This window comes from Puma concolor, chromosome B1, assembly GCF_028749965.1.
Source record: "Puma concolor isolate L17-30 chromosome B1, mPumCon1.1.hap2, whole genome shotgun sequence".
In the NCBI taxonomy this organism is placed as follows: Eukaryota; Metazoa; Chordata; class Mammalia; order Carnivora; family Felidae; genus Puma; species Puma concolor.
Genome location: NC_141670.1, coordinates 86,503,550 through 86,527,017, shown reverse-complemented (window position 1 = coordinate 86,527,017; position 23,468 = coordinate 86,503,550). Strand labels below are relative to the sequence as shown.

The window sequence follows — 23,468 nt, the reverse complement described above, 5'->3', positions numbered from 1 at the left end:
TGGCCGATTGTCTACTCTTCCTAAGAACACACTGGAACCCAAAATAGGAAAAATACTATGAAATATTTTCATCTGTGGAAAAAAAAAATGTACGAAGTAATTTCCAAGTGACTTGATGGAATGAATCCATGCCCCTGAGTTACTTTTATTGCCCAATATTGACTGGAACACTGGTGGAACAGACCTCATGCCATCCTAAATAGCTACCAAGATTGTTATCACTGAAGTCTGCGCAAACTCAACACCAGTGCCTGGCTGTATGAACTTGGGCAAGATACACAGCCTCTCCAGCCTCAGTTTCCCCTCCGTTAAGACAGGGATAAGGACTTCTAGAATGGCTAAGTGAGGAACTTAGCAATAATAGAACTTGGCAATAATAGAACCAGGGGGAAAACATGTTGAAACAATCAGGGCTCTGGTATACAACAAACTGAGAAGCATTTATGTAACAAAAAATTATTGAACTTTGGTGAGAACAGTAAGAATCAGTATTTCCCTGACTACTATTGAGTTGAACATATTTTCATATGTTTATAGGTCTTTGGATATTCTTTTGTAAAATCTCTGTTTAAGCTCTTACCTGTTTCCCTATTAGAGTTGTCTGGATTTCTCTTATCTATTGATGCACTTTATAGATTCTGAATATAAATGCTCTGTCAGTTATGCATATTACAAATATCAATTCCTATTCTGGGTTCCCTTTTCAACTTTTTACCTCTTGATGAACAGAAATTTTTAATTTTAATATAATTTATCCGCCTATTATTTTATAGTTAGTGTTTTGATTCCTGTTGAGAAATCTTCATTTATCTTCCAGTCATAACAGATATTCTCCTAAATAACTGTTTGCCTTTTATATATAGGCTTACAGCGCATCTGGAATTGATTTTTATGGGTGGTGTGAGGCAGGAATCAAGTTTCAAATTTGGGATCCACTCTAAAATGCAATTGCTGAAAGGGCGTCTGGGTGGCTCAGTCTGTTGGGCATCCGACTTTGGCTCAGGTCATGATGTTGTGGTTCGTGAGTCTGAGCCCCACACCGGGCTCTGTGCTGACAGCTCAGAGCCTGGAGCCTGCTTCGGATTCTGTGTCTCCCTCTCTCTCTGCCCCTTGCCCATCTCTCTCTTGCTCTCTCTCTCTCTCTCTCTCAAAAATAAATAAACATAACAAAAAAATTAAAAAATAAAATGCAATTGCTGGAATGACTTCCAGTGCCTTAGGATAAGGAATACGCTTACAAACATTTCCAAGGCCTTTAGTGACCTGGTCCCAACCTACGTCTTCTATTTCAACTGTCTACAAATCATCTTTCAGCTTCATAAACTGACCAAACAGGACTCTCTCACCTCCAAATCGTTGCACATACACCATTCCTTCTCTGCCTAGAACATTCTTCTTCAGGCTCCTTGTGCCAATTCTACTCATTCTTTCTAAATGAGGCTGAGTATACCAGCTATATATTTGTCTTACATAGTACTTATCATCCTTTTTGTTACTAGAATACATCATAACAGCAATATATTTGGAGTGAATAAGTGAATGGCCAAGCCCCTTTATTATTTGGCCTCTGCTTCATGTCTCACTGCCCCAAACTTCCAGCTCCAATTGGGCACATATGCCACACTTTTTCTCTAGGCCCTCTTGCTGTTACTGTTAGACCTCTCCTTTCCTTTTCTTCTACCTGGATGAACATCCTCTACTTCTCCACTGTCCATCACGTGCTTTTTCCCCATTCAGCCTATTCCAATTCTTTCTACCCTTCATGTCTCAGTTTAGATGCCACTTCATCCAGAAAGTCTGCCCTAATTCCCCAAGTATGGATTACCTGCCCCGCCTTGTATTTCCCTTGTCATAGTACTGGTCACTTTATACTGTAATTGTTTTCTCACACGTCTCTAGGAGGATGAGGGTCATGTCTTGCCCACCACTATTTCCCAGGGCTTAGTAGAGACCTGGTAGAGGCCGGTCCCTTGAGGATGTGGAGGACTGCACAAAGAAGTTGTTAGCTAAGCTGAAAAGTCATATTGGATAAAGACTTCCATGACAAGTGAGTTGTGGTTGACAGGAGGTGGTATGTTCATTACAGGCAGTGATTAGAATGTGCTAATCACTTGGCCTATCTGTGGGGACTATAAGTGGTTTGGGATTGCTGGAAAGGAAGGGAAGTGGCAAAATTTGAGATTTGAAAGATATGGTCTATTGTGCATATACCATGTCAAGGAGCTAACATCCTAAATATACTGACGATCCAGCAAAGGACTTTAAGCAAGAGTTGAGCATGATATACATTTTAGTACATAGCTCTGAGGAGGATATGAAGAATGGATTGACTTTAGTAACACTAAAACCATGAGAAAAATTACAAGTCTATTACACTGGGCAAGAAATGAAAGCTCAAGGAGAATAGTTATAGAGGGTAGAGAGCAGAAATTATTTGGGATATACTCAGAATACAGAATAAATAAGCCTGATGACAGATTCCCCAGTAGACCTGGCTATAGTCTTCAGTGCTTTTACAAATGTCTTATGTGTTAGGGTCTATTAGTTACTGGGCTTCTGCTTATCTTTGCTGATGTTTATTCAAGGGTGTGCTTATTCTTGGTATCCAATATTTTATATGTAATGGGTTTCTATGTAATGGATTTTTGTTCTATGACTTTCACCTCATCCTCCTGTTACCTATAGCTTTTGTGTAGCACACAATTTCTCATATGTACACACAGATACACATGCATGTATATGTACACATTTACATGCCACACTCAAAATACTCCTAAGAGGGAACCTGACACTCAAGTGTGACCTCAGGAAATACCTTAATATCTCTAAACCTCAACTTTCTTAGGCGTAAAAGAGAGATAATCGTATTGGGTTGTGAGGATCAAATGAGATAATGAAAGAAAACATACTCAGTATATGGAACACTGTGAGAATTCAGATGTTAAACACCGCCATCTGGCATCCCCATCCCAACACAACAGGCTTGGCAGAGGCATGTGATATCAAACAATCCTACATATTCCCAAGGAACTACCTAGATCAAACAGAGATCAGTGAGCTTTTTCTGTAAAGGACCAGATAGTAAACATTTTTGTCTCTCAGGCCATACTGTCACTGTCGCAACTCTGCCACTGTGGTGGGAGAACAACCATAGACAAGTAACAATGAACATGACCAGGTCCACCAAAACCTTATTTTAAAATAGCAGATTTGGAGAGAGAGGGAAGATGGCGGCGTAGGAGGACGCTGGGCTCACCGCGCGTCCTGCTGATCACTTAGATTCCACCTACACCTGCCTAAATAACCCAGAAAACCACCAGAGGATTAGCAGAACGGAGTCGCCGGAGCCAAGCGCAGACGAGAGGCCCACGGAAGAGGGTAGGAAGGGCGGCGAGGCGGTGCGCGCTCCACGGACTGGCGGGAGGGAGCCGGGGCGGAGGGGCGGCTTGCCGGCCAAGCAGAGCCCCCGAGTCTGGCTTGCAAAAAGCGGAGGGGCCTGACGGACTGTGTTCCGACAGCAAGTGCGACTTAGCGTCTGGGAGGTAATAAGTTAACAGCTCTGCTCAGAAAGCGGGAAGGCTGGAGGACAAAGGGAAGGAGAGCTGCTGAGCCTCCAGACGACAGAGCTCAGTTTCGTGGGGAACAAAGGCGCTCGCCAGCGCCATCTTCCCCGTCCATCCCCCAGCCAAAATCCCAAAGAGAACCAGTTCCTGCCAGGGAACTTGCTCACTCCGCGCAAACACCCAACTCTGCGCTTCTGCGGAGCCAAACCTCCGGCAGCGGATCTGACTCCCTCCTGCTGCCACAGGGCCCCTCCTGAAGAGGATCACCTAAGGAGAAGCAAGCTAAGCCTGCCCCTCCTGCCCCTGTGCACCTTGCCTACCCACACCAGCTAAGACGCCAGATCCCCAGCATCACAAGCCTGGCAGTGTGCAAGTAGCCCAGACAGGCCACCCCACCCCACAGTGAATCCCGCCCATAGGAGAGGGGAAGAGAAGGCACGCACCAGTCTGACTGTGGACACAGCGGTGGGCTGGGGGCAGACATCAGGTCTGACTGCGGCTCCGCCCACCAACTCCAGTTATACACCACAGCACAGGGGAAGTGCCCTGCAGGTCCTCACCACGCCAGGGACTATCCAAAATGACCAAGCGGAAGAATTCCCCTCAGAAGAATCTCCAGGAAATAACAACAGCTAATGAGCTGATCAAAAAGGATTTAAATAATATAACAGAAAGTGAATTTAGAATAATAGTCATAAAATTAATCGCTGGGCTTGAAAACAGTATAGCGGACAGCAGAGAATCTCTTGCTACAGAGATCAAGGGACTAAGGAACAGTCACGAGGAGCTGAAAAACGCTTTAAACGAAATGCATAACAAAATGGAAACCACCACGGCTCGGATGGAAGAGGCAGAGGAGAGAATAGGTGAACTAGAAGATAAAGTTATGGAAAAAGAGGAAGCTGAGAAAAAGAGAGAGAAAAAAATCCAGGAGTATGAGGGGAAAATTAGAGAACTAAGTGATACACTAAAAAGAAATAATATACGCATAATTGGTATCCCAGAGGAGGAAAAGAGAGGGAAAGGTGCTGAAGGGGTACTTGAAGAAATAATAGCTGAGAACTTCCCAGAACTGGGGAAGGAAAAAGGCATTGAAATCCAAGAGGCACAGAGAACTCCCTTCAGACGTAACTTGAATCGATCTTCTGCACGACATATCATAGTGAAACTGGCAAAATACAAGGATAAAGAGAAAATTCTGAAAGCAGCAAGGGGTAAACGTGCCCTCACATATAAAGGGAGACCTATAAGACTCGTGACTGATCTCTCTTTTGAAACTTGGCAGGCCAGAAAGAATTGGCACGAGATTTTCAGTGTGCTAGACAGAAAAAATATGCAGCCGAGAATCCTTTATCCAGCAAGTCTGTCATTTAGAATAGAAGGAGAGATAAAGGTCTTCCCAAACAAACAAAAACTGAAGGAATTTGTCACCACTAAACCAGCCCTCCAAGAGATCCTAAGGGGGACCCTGTGAGACAAAGTACCAGAGACATCACTACAAGCATAAAACATACAGACATCACAATGACTCTAAACCCATACCTTTCTATAATAACACTGAATGTAAATGGATTAAATGCGCCAACCAAAAGACATAGGGTATCAGAATGGATAAAAAAACAAGACCCATCTATTTGCTGTCTACAAGAGACTCATTTTAGACCTGAGGACACCTTTAGATTGAGAGTGAGGGGATGGAGATCTATTTATCATGCTACTGGAAGCCAAAAGAAAGCTGGAGTAGCCATCCTTATATCAGACAAACTAGACTTTAAATTAAAGGCTGTAACAAGAGATGAAGAAGGACATTATATAATAGTGACAGGGTCTATCCATCAGGAAGAGCTAACAATTATAAATGTCTATGCGCCGAATACCGGAGCGCCCAAATATATAAAACAATTACTCATAAACACAAGCAACCTTATTGATAAGAATGTGGTCATTGCAGGGGACTTTAACACCCCACTTACAGAAATGGATAGATCATCTAGACACACGGTCAATAAAGAAACAAGGGCCCTGAATGAGACATTGGATCAGATGGACTTGACAGATATATTTAGAACACTGCATCCCAAAGCAACAGAATATACTTTCTTCTCGAGTGCACATGGAACATTCTCCAAGATAGATCATATACTGGGTCACAAAACAGCCCTTCATAAGTTTACAAGAATTGAAATCATACCATGCATACTTTCAGACCACAATGCTATGAAGCTTGAAATCAACCACAGAAAAAAGTCTGGAAAACCTCCAAAAGCATGGAGGTTAAAGAACACCCTACTAACGAATGAGTGGGTCAACCAGGCAATTAGAGAAGAAATTAAAAAATATATGGAAACAAACGAAAATGAAAATACAACAATCCAAACGCTTTGGGACGCAGCAAAGGCAGTCCTGAGAGGAAAATACATTGCAATCCAGGCCTATCTCAAGAAACAAGAAAAATCCCAAATACAAAATCTAACAGCACACCTAAAGGAAATAGAAGCAGAACAGCAAAGGCAGCCTAAACCCAGCAGAAGAAGAGAAATAATAAAGATCAGAGCAGAAATAAACAATATAGAATCTAAAAAAACTGTAGAGCAGATCAACGAAACCAAGAGTTGGTTTTTTGAAAAAATAAACAAAATTGACAAACCTCTAGCCAGGCTTCTCAAAAAGAAAAGGGAGATGACCCAAATAGATAAAACCATGAAGGAAAATGGAATTATTACAACCAATCCCTCAGAGATACAAACAATTATCAGGGAATACTATGAAAAATTATATGCCAACAAATTGGACAACCTGGAAGAAATGGACAAATTCCTGAACACCCACACTCTTCCAAAACTCAATCAGGAGGAAATAGAAAGCTTGAACAGACCCATCACCAGCGAAGAAATTGAATCGGTTATCAAAAATCTCCCAACAAATAAGAGTCCAGGACCAGATGGCTTCCCAGGGGAGTTCTACCAGACGTTTAAAGCAGAGATAATACCTATCCTTCTCAAGCTATTCCAAGAAATAGAAAGGGAAGGAAAACTTCCAGACTCATTCTATGAAGCCAGTATTACTTTGATTCCTAAACCAGACAGAGACCCAGTAAAAAAAGAGAACTACAGGCCAATATCCCTGATGAATATGGATGCAAAAATTCTCAATAAGATACTAGCAAATCGAATTCAACGGCATATAAAAAGAATTATTCACCATGATCAAGTGGGATTCATTCCTGGGATGCAGGGCTGGTTCAACATTCGCAAATCAATCCACGTGATACATCACATTAACAAAAAAAAAGAGAAGAACCATATGATCCTGTCAATCGATGCAGAAAAGGCCTTTGACAAAATCCAGCACCCTTTCTTAATAAAAACTCTTGAGAAAGTCGGGATAGAAGGAACATACTTAAAGATCATAAAAGCCATTTATGAAAAGCCCACAGCTAACATCATCCTCAACGGGGAAAAACTGAGAGCTTTTTCCCTGAGATCAGGAACACGACAGGGATGCCCACTCTCACCGCTGTTGTTTAACATAGTGCTGGAAGTTCTAGCAACAGCAATCAGACAACAAAAGGAAATCAAAGGCGTCAAAATTGGCAAAGATGAAGTCAAGCTTTCGCTCTTTGCAGATGACATGATATTATACATGGAAAATCCGATAGACTCCACCAAAAGTCTGCTAGAACTGATACATGAATTCAGCAAAGTTGCAGGATACAAAATCAATGTACAGAAATCAGTTGCATTCTTATACACTAACAATGAAGCAACAGAAAGACAAATAAAGAAACTGATCCCATTCACAATTGCACCAAGAAGCATAAAATACCTAGGAATCAATCTAACCAAAGATGTAAAGGATCTGTATGCTGAAAACTATAGAAAGCTTATGAAGGTAATTGAAGAAGATTTAAAGAAATGGAAAGACATTCCCTGCTCATGGATTGGAAAAATAAATATTATCAAAATGTCAATACTACCCAAAGCTATCTACACATTCAATGCAATCCCAATCAAAATTGCACCAGCATTCTTCTCGAAACTAGAACAAGCAATCCTAAAATTCATATGGAACCACAAAAGGCCCCGAATAGCCAAAGTAATTTTGAAGAAGAAGACCAAAGCAGGAGGCATCACAATCCCAGACTTTAGCCTCTACTACAAAGCTGTCATCATCAAGACAGCATGGTATTGGCACAAAAACAGACACATAGACCAATGGAATAGAATAGAAACCCCAGAACTAGACCCACAAACGTATGGCCAACTCATCTTTGACAAAGCAGGAAAGAACATCCAATGGAAAAAAGACAGTCTCTTCAACAAATGGTGCTGGGAGAACTGGACAGCAACATGCAGAAGGTTGAAACTGGACCACTTTCTCACACCATTCACAAAAATAAACTCAAAATGGATAAAGGACCTGAATGTGAGACAGGAAACCATCAAAACCTTAGAGGAGAAAGCAGGAAAAGACCTCTCTGACCTCAGCCGTAGCAATCTCTTACTCGACACATCCCCAAAGGCAAGGGAATTAAAAGCAAAAGTGAATTACTGGGACCTTATGAAGATAAAAAGCTTCTGCACAGCAAAGGAAACAACCAACAAAACTAAAAGGCAACCAACGGAATGGGAAAAGATATTTGCAAATGACATATCGGACAAAGGGCTAGTATCCAAAATCTATAAAGAGCTCACCAAACTCCACACCCGAAAAGCAAATAAACCAGTGAAGAAATGGGCAGAAAACATGAATAGACACTTCTCTAAAGAAGACATCCGGATGGCCAACAGGCACATGAAAAGATGCTCAGCGTCACTCCTTATCAGGGAAATACAAATCAAAACCACACTCAGGTATCACCTCACGCCAGTCAGAGTGGCCAAAATGAACAAATCAGGAGACTATAGATGCTGGAGAGGGTGTGGAGAAACGGGAACCCTCTTGCACTGTTGGTGGGAATGCAAATTGGTGCAGCCGCTCTGGAAAGCAGTGTGGAGGTTCCTCAGAAAATTAAAAATAGACCTACCCTATGACCCAGCAATAGCACTGCTAGGAATTTATCCAAGGGATACAGGAGTACTGATGCATAGGGGCACTTGTACCCCAATGTTTATAGCAGCACTCTCAACAATAGCCAAATTATGGAAAGAGCCTAAATGTCCATCAACTGATGAATGGATAAAGAAATTGTGGTTTATATACACAATGGAGTACTACGTGGCAATGAGAAAAAATGAAATATGGCCTTTTGTAGCAACGTGGATGGAACTGGAGAGTGTGATGCTAAGTGAAATAAGCCATACAGAGAAAGACAGATACCATATTGTTTCACTCTTATGTGGATCCTGAGAAACTTAAGAGAAACCCATGGGGGAGGGGAACAAAAAAAAAAAAAAAAGAGGTTAGAGTGGGAGAGAGCCAAAGCATAAGAGACTGTTGAGAACTGAGAACAAACTAAGGGTTGATGGGGGGTGGGAGGGAGGAGAGGGTGGGTGATGGGTACTGAGGAGGGCACCTTTTGGGATGAGCACTGGGTGTTGTATGGAAACCAATTTGACAATAAATTTCATATATAAAAAAAAAAAAAAAAAGAAAAAAAAAAATAAAATAGCAGATTTGGCCCAAGGGCTGTAATTTCCTGCCGCTGGCCTAGAGTGACTCACTCATTAGAATGATTGAGGTTTGTGAGAATGGCAAGCACTCAGACTCGCCCTAACATCCCTGCTTCCAACTTAAATGCTTTTTCTCTTCTTTAATACCTGCTGAGGTTAAATTCATTATTTCAGTCTTAGCTCAAACATCACCTCTTCTGTAAAGACTTTGCTGACCTTGGTCCCCAGAAAGATGGGGAATAGGAAGACAACTGAATAAGAATGCACTTATCAAAACCAAGGGAGATAAGGGTTGCCAGATGCTTCATATAAGTCACATCTGCATGTGACTTATAATGACTTGTTTTTAAAACATCTGTATTAAAATTGAATTTGAATTCAAGTCTCTAAATATTTACTGAACTAGTTTCTTCTTCCAGATAATGTACTGATTTCTGGCAGTCCAAATTAATGCCACATAGGCTGGTGGTCTATGTACCAGAGTATTATATCAATGGATTACATTTTAAAACATAAAAGCATGCATAATAATAGAGAAGTGTTCAAAAAAACTTAAAAGCTTGTCCCCCAAGATCAAAATATCTATATTTGATTTTCTAAATCTAAGTTTGCTTACCACCTGTTTTCTCTTTGCCAATGATTACATCAGGATAAATTCTGCCCACTTTCCTTAGATGAGGGAAAAAGAACTTTAGGACTTCAAATGTATTATTAGACACTGTGTCATCCTTACCCAATGTATTCATTTTCTTCTCAACTGAAAAAGAGAAAAAAATAGGGTTTCTAAGTTCATGACTATAGAGATTTTTCTCTCTTTGGTACAATTTTCATAATGTAATTATCAGATTAATTCAGTATTCAATATATAAGAGAAATAATATTAAATGTGAATTAATAAAATCATTTGGCTATAATTTATAGCTCAAATGTTATTTATTCCTATTTCTTTAAACTTGTAAGAACAGATAATATATGTGATCTTAGCCAAAAGGCCTAGAAGTGATGATTCATATTTATTTAAAAAGTAATATTTAAGTCTAGCACCCTGAGCTACATAACCAGAGACTAACAGAACTGTCAGTTCCAAATGAAGTATAACAGAAACATGCTATAATTGATCTGATCTGCTATTCAGTAATATCGCATTAAAGTTTGTATCTATAACTTTGTTTTGTAGCTCAACATTTAATTACTCTACTTGTACCATTCATTTGAATATACCTCTACAAATTTGAAATAGAAGAACAAAATTAAAAGACTCACATTATCTAATTTAATTCATAATACATAATACAGTAATCAAGACAGCATAATATTGTGGTGGCTGGGTGGCTCAGTCAGTGAAGCATCCGACTCTTGATTTAGGTTCAGGTCACGATCTCACGGTTTGTGGGATCGAGCCCCATATCAGGTTCTGCACTGACAATGTGGAGCCTGCTTAGGATTCTCTCTGCCTCTCTCTCTGCCCCTCCTCTGGTCTCTCTCTCTCTCTCTCAAAATAAGTAAATAAGACAAAAAAAAAAAAAAGACAGCATGGTATTACATTAAAAAGAGATACACAGACCAATGGAATAGAATAGAGAATCCAGAAATATACCCATATAAATATTGTCAGTTGATTAAAAAAAAAGTACAAAGGTAATTCAATGCAGAAAGGACAATCTTTTTGACAAACGGTGCTAGAATACTTGGACACTCACATGAAAAAGACTGAATCCTGACCTATACTTCATACCATTTATAAAAACCAACTCAAAGACTTCATAGACCTAAATGTAAAGCCAAGACTATAAAATTAAAAACAAACATATAAAAGAAAATCTTCATGACCATGATGTAGGTAGAGTTCTTAAAGATAACACCAAAAACACAATAAAAAAGAAGAAAAATTGACAAATTAGACTTCATCACAATTAAAAATGTTTGCTTTCTGAAGGACATCACAAGGAGAAGGAAAAGACTAGCTACAGATTGGGAGAAAACATTTCCAAATCACATATCCATCCGATATGTATTCAGGATATATATATATATATATATATATATATATATATATATATATGCTAAAGAAAATTCTCGTCAAACAAAAAAACCTATATATGAATGTTTATGTACTTGTAATTGCCAAAAAATGAAAACCCAAATGTCCTTCAATTGGCAAAAGGATAAACAAACTGTATCCAATCTACAACCATATAATGAAATGCTACTCAGCAATATAAAGGCAACAATTGGTCACATAACAACTAAGTGATTACCTGCAAAGAAAGCATATGTGTACATGCTTATATAGGTATCAATAGTATCATACAATTTTCTACAATACATAACAAAAAAGTAAAATACATGCTTTGATGTAGCTATATATAACATTCAATGTGTGCCTGTGTGTGTGCATGCACATGTGTGCATGTATATGGTTTATATATAAATTGGTCACGTAACAACTAAGTGAAAGAAGTTAGTCTCCAAGGATTACACACTGTATGATTCCATTTGTATGGAAACCTGGAAAAGGGAAAACTGTAAGAACAGAGAACTGATTAGTGGTTGCAAGGAATTAAGAGCAGGGAGTACCTGGCTACAAAAGGAGAAACAGAGGCAGGACTTTTTATCCTGGAGAAATGGGAGCCACTGCAGGATGATATACAGTGGAGTGAGCATTCACTGTCTCTGGTGGAAATAGACAGGTGGGAACAAGTCTGGAGAGGGAAAAATAGAAGTGTTAGCAGTCATTCAGATGAAATATGAAGATGTCCTCACTAGAGCAGCAGAGATGGTGATAGGAAAATGTGGACAGATTTGTGAAGTACATAGGATTACCAACCTACAGGATTGCTTGCTGACTGAAATGGAAATAAGCAAGAGGGAGAGGGGAGGGGTCACAGTGACCCTCAGGGCAATGGCTGTGTCTTTTGGATGGAACATGAAGGCGGTGCATTTCACACAGAAAACACAGGAAGACCATTCCTGGGCTACAGAGAAGAGGCGCATCAGTGCTATCTCTTACCTGATTTTTGTATGTCTCACAATAAAAGAGCAAGTACTAATTTAGTTCTAGTGGTTGGGGAGAAATGTCCTAAAATCAGAAAGCAGAAAATCTAAATTTCCAAACACAAAACACAAAACACAAAACCAACAAACAAACCACGACACACAAAAACAAAAGTAACACAAACCTAAGTCTGTGGACGTATTTTCTGTCTGTGTCATTTCATACTTCATTTTACTCAAGGCATTGATCAGCTCTTGGCGATTTCTTTCAGTTTTATTTTTTAAACGTAGAATTTTCTCCTTAAATTCCAAAATATGGTTTCTACAATTAATTAATTGATTACCTGCAAAGAAAGCATATGTGTACATGCTCATATATGTATCAGTACTATCATACAATTTTCTGTAATACATAACAAAAAAGTAAAATATATGCTTTGATGTAGCTATATATAACACTCTCTGTGTGCCTGTGTGTGTGTGTGTGTGTGCATGCACATATGTGTATGTATATAGTTTATATATAAATATGTACATATGATACACATAAAAGGTTGGAGAAAGAGTAAGACATTAAAATAGTACTATCTGGAAGGTGGAATTATTATAAATAGTTTCTGCTTTATAACTCTGTGCTATTTAATATTTTCCAAATTTTTCATTTTGTGCACATATTAGATTTGTAATTAAAGGAAAAAACCAATTGAGGCAAAATACTGGCTTTTAAGAATTTATCTGAAGAAAACGACCAGAAATATATACACAGATTTGGCTCAAAGGATGTTTAATATAGGCAGCATTACTTATTATTGTAAGAAAATAAGAAACAACCTTAATGCCGAACAATGGAAATATGTTAAATAAATTACAGAATATCCTTTTTTTTTTAAGTTTATTTCGAGAAAGAGAGACAGAGAATGAGACAGAGAGAGAGAGAGAGAGAACGAGTGAGGGAGGGGCAGAGAGAGAGAGTGGGAGAGAGAATGAATCCCAAGCAGGTTCCACACTGTTGGTGCAGAGCTTGACATGGGCTTAATGTCACAAATCATGAGATCATGACCCGAGCCAAAATCAAGAGTTCAATACTTAACCTACTGAGCCACCCCGGCGCCCCCAGAATATCCTTTTAAAAGTTATATTGGCTCTGGTATTAAATCATATATAACTGAATCCTAGTTTTGCCACTTAACACCCAAGTGACCTTGGACAAGCTATTTAATGCTTGTTAGCCTATGTTCCTTCATATGCAAATGGATAAAAATCCCTGCCCCACGCCTGGGTAGCAAAGTTGGTTAAGCATCCAATTTCTTGATTTCAGCACAGGTCATGATCTCACAGTTTATGGGATCGAGCCCTGAGTTGGGCTCTGTGCTGACAGTGCAGGGCCTGCTTGGGATTCTCTCTCTCTCTCCCTCTGTCTCTCTTCTCCTCCCCCATTCACACATACGTTCTCTCTCAAAATAAATAAATAAACTTAAAAAAAAAATTCTTGCCCCAGAGTTGGGAAGAAGAAATGCAATAACGCATGTAAACCATGTGGGAAAGCACATGAAAAAAATGCTTTGATAAATGTGCGAGAAATATTACTTATCAATGGGCTACTTTTTATTCATTTATCAATGCAATACTATGCAGCTATGAAAATCATCTTATATAAGAACATTATATTTAATGTTGCACAACTGATTTTTGTTATTTTATTTTCTTTAATGTTTATTTATTTATTTTGAAAGAGTGAGAGAGCATGAACAGAGGACGGCAGAGAGAGGGAGACAGAGAATCCCAAGCAGGCTCCTTGCTGTCAGTGCAGAGCCTGATGTGGGACTTGAATTCACGAACCGTGAGATCATGACCTGAGCTGAAATCAAGAGTCAGACGCTTTACTGACGGAACCACCCAGGTGCCCCAAAACAACTGTTTTTTAAAAACAAAACTGTACATAAAATCATTTCCTTTTTTCTTTTTTTTTTTTAAATTTTTTTTTCAACGTTTATTTATTTTTGGGACAGAGAGAGACAGAGCATGAACGGGGGAGGGGCAGAGAGAGAGGGAGACACAGAATCGGAAACAGGCTCCAGGCTCTGAGCCATCAGCCCAGAGCCCGACGCGGGGCTCGAACTCACGGACCGTGAGATCTTGACCTGGCTGAAGTCGGACGCTTAACCAACTGCGCCACCCAGGCGCCCCCATTTCCTTTTTTCAAAAAAAATATACAGATAGTAAAAAAGAAAAAGCATACAAGTTTACATGCTGTTAATATATAATCTTTAGTTTGTTGAATCACTTTTTGTTTCCTATTTTTATAAAATTCTTTTGTTCTATCATGCTGCATTGCTTCTATAATCAGAAAAAAAAGTTAACAAATAAAATAATTAAACACCTTTATGTGCCACCTACTGTGTGTCAAGGGACATACAGCAATAAAAAAAGATATGGTAGTTCTTGCCTTCAGGAAGTTTATAGGCTAATTGGTACAACTAAATTAATTGATAATTTAAATCATTGTGAGATTTCGGATGTTACAAATTTCCTTCTCCTTATTAGGGTTTCAACTTATTGGGTACACATAGATAACACCAGCCCCAAACACTGGCTGTCAGTTTTATTTGGGGCTGCCTGACAATGGGTACATTGCAGTGTGTGCTGGGATGTCCTATTTCCCTATCCAAGTTAACTTACCCCCACCCCATTATCAAAAGAGCTGCTGGACAACAGTGGGGCCACACCCACAAAGGGGGTGACTTGTCACATGTGCTCACTACTTCGGGGGAAAAAGCAGGGAGAACTGGCCCTTCTTTCATAGAGTACATAAGAGATGTTATAAGAGAAAGAGTCCAGAGATGGCCTGAGTTGCCTTTTTAAGGAAGCCATTCTGCCCCCCTGTCAGTGTGGTCTATAGAAGTCGAGTCTGACCAATTTCCCCATTCAGATGAATCTCTCTGTCTTCTGAGAGAGGTAATGAGCTTCTGAGAGAAGGCCCAAATGGTCACTTTAAAATGGACTTTCGGGGCGCCTGGGTGGCGCAGTTGGTTGAGCGTCCGACTTCAGCCAGGTCACGATCTCGCGGTCCGTGAGTTCGAGCCCCGCGTCAGGCTCTGGGCTGATGGCTCAGAGCCTGGAGCCTGTTTCCGATTCTGTGTCTCCCTCTCTCTCTGCCCCTCCCCCGTTCATGCTCTGTCTCTCTCTGTCCCAAAAATAAATAAACGTTGGAAAAAAAAATTTTTTTAAAAATAAAATGGTCTTTCTAGAACGAAATGAAAGATGTCCCCATGAAGGAAAATATGAGCACAGCTGAATAAGGTTTCAGCCCCTAACTTGTAGTGATAATAGTATGCATAGAGGACAGAGCCCAGACAGCTGGGTTGGGGGGGGGGTGGCGGGGGGCAGGGGGAGAAGACAGAGAAGCATTCTGGAGGACGTGCTGCCTGAGGGGACTCTGGAAGGAGTGTGAGTTATGCAGTCAAGGTAAGCAAGGGAAAGTGTTCTATTTGGAACACTATGTGCAAAACGCAAGGAGGCATTCAAAACATGGTCTCTATACCCCTAGAAGCTATTCAGTATCTCAAGGATAATAGTGGGAAAATTCAGAGGTGAAAACAGGAATCTGGTTCTGCTGATCGTTTTGATAAGCCATGATAAAGACCTTGAAGTTTTCCCTATACACCAGTGTTTCTCAAACATTTCTTCTAAAAACCCTCTAATGGCAGTAAATTTGAATAAAAGGGATGTGGGTGGAGGCGTAACCTGAAATAGCCCACCACAGTCATGAAATGTCTGTGAAGTTCTTTTAAAATGTGTGCAGTTTTGCAGCCCATTCTACGGTATATATTTGTTTTGTTTTGTTTTTCGGTTAAGTAATTTTCAGGGGTGCCTGGGTAGCTCAATCAGTTACACGTCAGACTCTCAATTCCGGCCCAGGTCATGATCTCGCATTTCGTGAGTTCAAACCTCCTTGTCCAGTTCTGCAATGACAGTATGAAGCCTGATTGGGATTCTCTCTCTCTTTGCCCCTCCCCTGCTCTCACGCACGCACGCTCTCTCTCAAAATAAAGAAACTTTATACAAAAATTTTTAAAAATGATTTAATATTTGCCTGTATTGTGAAATGGTCACCACAATAAATCTAGTTAAAATGTATGTGTTTTAATATAATGAATGGAGTCATGTTCTGCCCTCCTCCCAACCTTTTTTTTCCGATGACTTTACATACCTTGGAACATCACTACAGGCTACCACTTCAGTTGAGAAACACGGCTGAAGACTATCATGTGCAACGTGTGTTTTAGAAAGATTATTCTGGGGGTGCCTGGGTGGCTCAGCTGGTTAAGTGTCTGACCCGCTCAGGTCGTGATCTCACAGTTCCTGAGTTCAAGCCCTGCATCAGGCTCTGTACTGATGGCTCGGAGCCTGGAGCCTGCTTTGGATTCTGTGTCTCCCTCTCTCTCTGCCCCTCCCCTGCTTGTGCTCTGTCTTGCTCTTTCTCAAAAGTAAATAAAAAACATTAAAAAATTTTTTTTCAGAAAGATCATTCTCGTAGCCATATATTGTTTCAGGAAGGCACAACTGAGGCCAGAGAAACCACCATTTAGGAAACTACAGTGATAGCAGTTTCATGTGAGAGATGACCAAAGAATAAGCCATAGCAGAAAGGACTAGGAAGTAGGGGTTAAGATGAGAAATATCTGAGAACTTTCATTGGAAAGACTTTGCACTGACTGAAAGAGGGAGACTAGAATCCCTGCTAGGCTTCAGACATGACCACTAGATTTCTTCAGTCTGAATTGGGGAAACAGGAAAAGAGCAATTGTGATGCTTATGAGGTTTCCAAATATGTGGCAAACATTTGAAGTTCAAGGGAGAGATTAGGGCTGGCATTATAGTGAGAGCAAAAGTAAGGTTCACTTACAAAATGGAGTAAGAAAATGTAGTGATAAAAATACTGTCCCAGTCTTATCTCCTGCATGTTTCCTTTATCCCTGCCTTGGCGCACATCAGCCTTAGCCTAGGGCAGAGGGTTCAGTCTTTGAAATCCAGCAGGGTGCCTAAGTGTCTGGTTCCCAGAAGTCTTGGATCCCCGGCCATGGGCAAAAGTGGCCTCTCTTGACAGCACTATATATCCGTCTTGCTGGTTCCATTTACCTTTCAGATATGACAGCTTGGAACAAAACTTGTGTCTTGCCTGAATTCTACCTAACTGAAGATAGGAAGCAACTAGTAAACTGTAATATTCTAATACTTCCCTGCCAAGGCTCAATGGACCATCCACCCCAAGATACAACAGAGGGAAGTGAACCTGCTGCTTCGCTGCTCTCTAATAGGATGTTTTGTTTCTCCCCTTTGGGTTGGAGGGAGCCCCATCGCTCCTGTGCTCAATTGGCAGCCAGCTCCATCTCTAGGGTCTGTCACAACACCTCTCCGTCTCCAGTTACCTGTCACTGAATCTCTCAAATGCAACAGTTTCATGTTATATGGATTATCCTGCTAACAGGGACACCCATCAATAGAATAACACAAACAAGTTGATTTGGGTTTTATGGATGGTTGGGCTCGCTGAAACAGGGCTGTGGAGGTTTAGGGAAAGACCCAACTGGCTGGCTAATCATCGCAGAGAATTGTGTAATTATGAGGAGTTCTGGCAGTCCTCGGTAATGTGTTGTACCCCACCCATGCACAAGTCCCTGGCCTTTTATGATACAACCAGCAGAACTCAAGGCTTTACACCTGCAGTCTTCACTAGTGACTGGCTGGTGGCACAAGATATATGGTGTCTTCCCTCCATCCACCTCCAAGGGAAGGCCAGACAAGAGTGAAAGACAAATGACAAGGGTGAAAAGGCACTGTTAGATCCAAGCCACAATTTCATCTCCACATATCAATCACTCAGTCACGATTAGATGGAGGACTTGCTGCTCTGAACTGATTTTTTCTCAGCAGCCTTGTGAAGGCCTCCTAATTTGGGCCCCCGAATTGATCCAGCTGACCCAGTGAATAGGCAGATGTCTGGGACCGGTCAGTTTACTGGTTGGCAATTTGTGTGGGTTGTCACTGCCCTCACAGTGCAATACTAGGAATTTTGCATATTCTCTACAGATGGAAAGACGGGGCTATAGCTGAGAGATCACAAACTATTTGGTTTCAGTAGACAGTGGGGTGTGAAGAATAGAAGCAACTTGCTGTTTCTTCCTGCAACACGGTGACGAAGTGTTCAGAATTCATTTACGATTCCAAGGAAAGCCTGAGTTTTTCTTTGGGCAGGACTGCTCTTGTCAGGGGCTTCTACAGCTCACTAGCCAGAACAGTCGCCTGGCCACTCAATTCATTCACATGTTCAACAAATATTTATTAAACTAAATAATGTTACATGTCCTGTGGGTATGACAATGCACAGAACAGACAGAACTCCTGGTCCCCTTGGAACTTACAACCTACTGGAAGGAAAAAAAAGCATAAGTGAATTATACATTTTATTAGAAAGATGGTAAGTACAAGAAAAATATAAAGCAGGGAAAAAGGATACAGAGTGCTGATGATGGCTGGGTTGGGGAGGTTTTAACTGTCAACAGGGTGATCAGAGAAGGCTTTTCTAAGGAGGTAACATGTGAGCACAGACAGGAACAAAGTAAAGGAAGGAATGCTGCAAGTAACTCTGGTGCAGCGAGAAGAGCATGTGCAAAAGCCCTGAGGCAGGAGTGCACCCATTATTTCCAGAAATAGCATGCAGCCCAGTGTGGTTGAAGCAAAATGAATGACAGGAAGAGTAGCAGGTGATAAAATCACAAAGCCACCATTGTAAGGACTTTAGCTTTTACTTGAAGCAAAGTGGAGATCCAACAGAAGTCCATAAGCACAGACTCAAATAATCTGAATTACATCAGGACAGGTTCCTTCTGTCTGCTGTGTGAAAAACAGAATTAGAGAAACTGAGACTGAAGAAGGGAGATCAGGGGAGAGATGTCTGTGGCTTAGAAAATATTGTTAGGATAAGTGGTGAGGAATGGTTTAATTTTGGACATATTTTGAAGGGAAAGAAAATAGAATTTGCTGACATTGAATGTAGGACATGAAAAAAGAGACAATGATATTCTGAGCAACTAGAAGAAGGGAACAGCCATTTACTATGACGGAGAAGGTGAAGGGAGCAAGCTTTGGTGCGAATTCTAGGAGTCTGGCTGGAGATGTATGAGATTTGAGGTGCTTCTCACACATCTCAGTAGGTAGCTCCACACGTGAGTCTGGCAGGAGGACTGGCCTGACCTGGACATATACATTTAGAGAGCCCTGTTTAGATTCAGGAGATCACTAGGGGAATGGGGATGAATAGAGAAGAGATGAGGTCCAAGGGCTAAATCCTGGGGCACCCCAAGTTACAGGGTGAATAAATGAGAGAAGACAGTAACAAAGCTAAGACGGATTAGCTGGTGAGGCAAGAGGAAACTCGCATGTGTGTGAAATCCTGGAAACCAAGTGAGGAAAGTGTTTCAAGAAGACGAAAGGCATCAACTGTCAACTGGTGCTGAACAGGACGAGGGGGATGAGGACGGGGTGGATGGTGACTCAGCAGTGTGCAGTCGCCAGTGGCTGTGCGGCAGTGAAGTGAAAGCCTAGAGCTGGATGGGTTCAGGAGAAAGCAGGAGGGGAGGGCTTAGAGACAGGGCATCTAGACAACTCTTTCGAGGAGTTTTGCCATGAGAGGGGGTAGGATGATGGGCAGTAACTAGGGTGGGAGTGGAAGCGAGAGAGAGAGAGAGAGAGAGAGAGAGAGAGAGAGAGAGAGTTCTTCATTTTCCTTCATAGGATGGGAAAGAAACACAATGTTTGTATACAGATGGATGTGATCCGGGAAAAGGGAGAAAACTGGAGATACGTGTGAAAGTAGACAAGAGGGAATGGCATCCGGTATGCGAGGGGAAGGTGGGCTTCAGCCAGAAACACAGATAGTTGCAGCCATAATGGGACAGAACTCAGGATGCCTGGCCCTTAGCTACCCCAACGATGGTGGGATTTCCATTGACTATGGAACTTCTGGAAGCTCTCTTCCCATTGCTTCTAGTTGTCGGTGAAATAGGAAGTACGGTCATCAGCTGAGAGTGAGGGGAGGAGAAGGTACTGGGGCCTGAAGAGAAAGAAGTATGGAATAGTTTCCTGGGAGAGCAGGAGGGCAGACAGGACAGGGAAATGTAGCATGGTTCTGATGCAGCCTCCGGGGCCTGCCGGAGTTCAGGGGGTCATGAATTCAAAGTGAGACTGTCACTGTGGCTGTTTATTTCACTCCAGCCACATTCAGTCATCAGGAGGCAGATGCAGAGTAAAAGGAGGACAGGATTTCACCAGGGTGTGATTTAGCCAAGTGGATATAACTGACAAAGAACCAAGGGACTTGAGGGTGTACACTAGGGAGCTGTTATAATGATTGTCCACGGAATCGAAACCTGATGACGAAGAACACAGTGAGGGGGAGGCATGTGAAAAGGTAGATGAATCAACAGATTGTAGGTCTCGGTGTGTCAAAAGATTACAGTAGTTGGGGTACTAAAGACAACGGCCTGGAAATTTGGGAGGTGGTGGTCACAGATTTGGTTGCATGAAATGGAGATTACGGAAACATGGCAATTATTGCTAATGAGGGAGAGTGACCCGAGAGTTTAAAGATGATTGCAGAAGGAGAGAAAGTGGGGTATCACTTGATATCGTCAGGGTAAATAATGAGGCATCTTGGGAAGAAAGGTGAGAGAAAGATTTGGAAGCAACAATGAGAGGGAAGGCGGGCATCTACCCTACCTTGAGTACAAATGGTGTGGGAGAGAAAACACCACTCTTTGAGAACAGTGTCCTCAGGCAAGTGTCCTCAGTGTCTCAGAAGCAGTGTCCTCAGGCAAGAGCTAATTTCAGTGAAAGAAAGAGGGCAAAAGAAACTTTAAGGGATGAAGACATAAACAATGTTCATAATGGCCGTGAGCTCTATGGAAAGGCGGGGGGCACAATGCGTAGAACCATGTGTGGATTAGAGTCCAGAAGAGGATTAACGTGGGAGTCAGGGGCTGGGATAAAGGGCTTAATGAGATCAACCTTGATGGTCTCAACGTAGAATGTGGGGACAACATTGTGAGCGTTGGGAAGACAGAAGGATGTGTATCTATCTTGTCAGGGGCTCCAGGAACACCGCTGTTCTTTCTTGAGCTTTATTGATGGAGGTGTGAGGGCGAAGGGTGGGTGTCTTACTCTGACCATTAGGGTCTCTGGGACTCTCTTTTGACCCTGATGACAGAGGCATTGAGACTGGGAGGAGAGGTCTTAACTCTGAGCACATGCAGCTCCCTATTGAATTAGCTGCAGTCTTGGAAGTCAAGTAATTTTAGGTGATGCATTGCAGGCCCAAACAATATCACAGCTCTGTAAGTGAAAAAGAGGCTGAGTTTGCACATGGATGAGCAATCCGTGGTGTTTGCCATAGTCAGGGAGATAAGAGATAGCCCAAAGAAGTTGGGAGCCTATAATGGGCGTGTGTGTGTGTGTGTGTGTGTGTGTGTGTGTGTCTGCCTGTCTGTCTCATCTCCTCTTCCCTCTTTCTCTCACTTTCCTTCATTCCTTCTCCATGAAGTTGCTACAGTAACACAGGACTCAGGAGCCAATTCTGCCTAATGAATAATGAAGAGCAATGAGTTGGAAGGAACCCAAAGCCTTGAATGAAGTTAGGGAGAAGAGTCTCCCTACCAGCCTATTATTTAAATGTTAAACCACTGCTGTTTTGGATACCTGTTAACACATTGGAACTTGCATTCTAATGGATACAAAGCAACTAGAATATGGCCCAGAGAAAATAAGGGAACAGGGGCCCCAACTGGCTCAGTCAGAAGAGTACCATCTTGGGGTCATGAGTTCCTGCTTCATGTGGAGAGTAGAGATTACTTAAATAAATAAAACTTTTGAAAAAAGACAAGAAGAAAAGAAGGGAACAGAGCAGCTTCCAATCTTGGCTGCTTTGTTAAAATATTTAAACATTTAATTAGATAAGCAATTCATAGGTTGAAACACACACACACACACACACACACACACACACACACACACGATAATCACCTCTAATGTTTTGTTTTACAGGGTTCTAGACTTTAACCTACTTTTTTTTCTGTCATATAAAAATCAGATAGAATAATGCAGGGGAAAAGGCATTAAGTTAAAGTGATTCCCTTTATGCTGAAAAAGGTATAATCTATGATGAAAACAACATATTTTTTAAGTAGTCAAATACCAAAATACATAAAGAAAAAACTATTAGAGACAAGAATATAGGATATTGTATTTCAATTAGGAAAAGCATAGGAAATGGCTAACAGTTTGGATAGAAAAAAGGTAAATTCACAGTTTGGAAAATAAATTTCAGATGGGTTTTTTTTAATTAGGGTAAAATATGAAACTGTAAAAGTGATGGTGGTATTTTTGGGTAGAAACATGTAATACTTTTTTCATTCATCTGCCTCGTATGAACCAAGGGCACACACTGTCCAGCCAGTGTCAAAACTGGATAATGCCACTCCCCTGCTCAAAATCCTCCAGAGATTTCTCCTCACACTTAGTAAAATCAGCAAAGCCCTCACCATGACAGGATCAGTCCTCTGACCCTCCCTGGCTTCATCTCCTACCTGTTCTGCCCCACTCAGAGGGAGCTCAGCTCCAGCCACACTCGTGGCTGTTCCTCACAGGAATCACCCTCCTACCTTGGGGCTTTGACTTTTGCAATTTTCTGAGCAGGCAATGTTTGTCCCCCAGATATTGATATGGCTAGAGTTTTCCAATTTCATTCAGTTTTCTGTTAAAATGTTACCTCCTCTGAGAAGCCTACCCTGCCACCCTATATGAAACAGTACCCCTTTCTCACTCCTCTTACCCTTCCCCATCCCCAAATTTCTCATCACTACCAGACTTTCTATTATGTATATGCTGTTGGGGTTTTTTGTTTGTTTGTTTGTTTTGTTTTTTGTATTTACTGTTTTTATGTGTCTCTCCAGAGTTCTTTAGAATGCAAGCTTGAGAATAGCAAGAATTTGGGGGGTTTTGGTACTAAATTCCCAATGTCCGAAACAGTAATAGGCATATAGCCCCTCACAAATATATGCTGAAATGAATGAACAAATTAATGCATGGACTTGCCAACATAGTAACTGAGTGATTTAAAAAAAAAATTTTTTTAATGTTTGTTTATTTTTGACAGAGAGAGAAAGAGAGAGAGAGAGAGAGAGAGAGAGAGAGAGAGAGAGAGACAGAGCATGAGTGGGGGAGGGGCAGAGAGAGAAAGGGAGAC

The 23,468-nt window shown here is 41.2% G+C and overlaps 1 protein-coding gene and 1 pseudogene across 10 annotated transcripts in view; both read right to left on the bottom strand.

The window, feature by feature from the left end:
* Window positions 1-23,468, bottom strand: part of MGAT4D (MGAT4 family member D) — a 66,744-nt gene that overhangs the window by 32,963 nt on the left and 10,313 nt on the right. For 7 of the 10 annotated variants that reach the window (XR_015250209.1, XR_015250210.1, XM_086704183.1 and 4 more), the window contains exons 2-3: window positions 12,355-12,513; window positions 9,792-9,932 (exon numbers count right to left, since the gene is read on the bottom strand). Coding sequence is in view for 8 of the 10 variants with exons in the window: in XM_086704183.1 (XP_086560309.1) it covers window positions 9,792-9,932; window positions 12,355-12,513 (300 nt within the window). In the remaining 2 variants the exon portion in view is untranslated. The remainder of the gene's footprint in view (window positions 1-9,791; window positions 9,933-12,354; window positions 12,514-23,468) is intronic. The other 3 variants (XM_086704186.1, XM_086704187.1, XM_086704189.1) reach the window with 3 other exon arrangements.
* LOC112859217 (U2 spliceosomal RNA) lies at window positions 10,057-10,179 on the bottom strand (annotated as a pseudogene).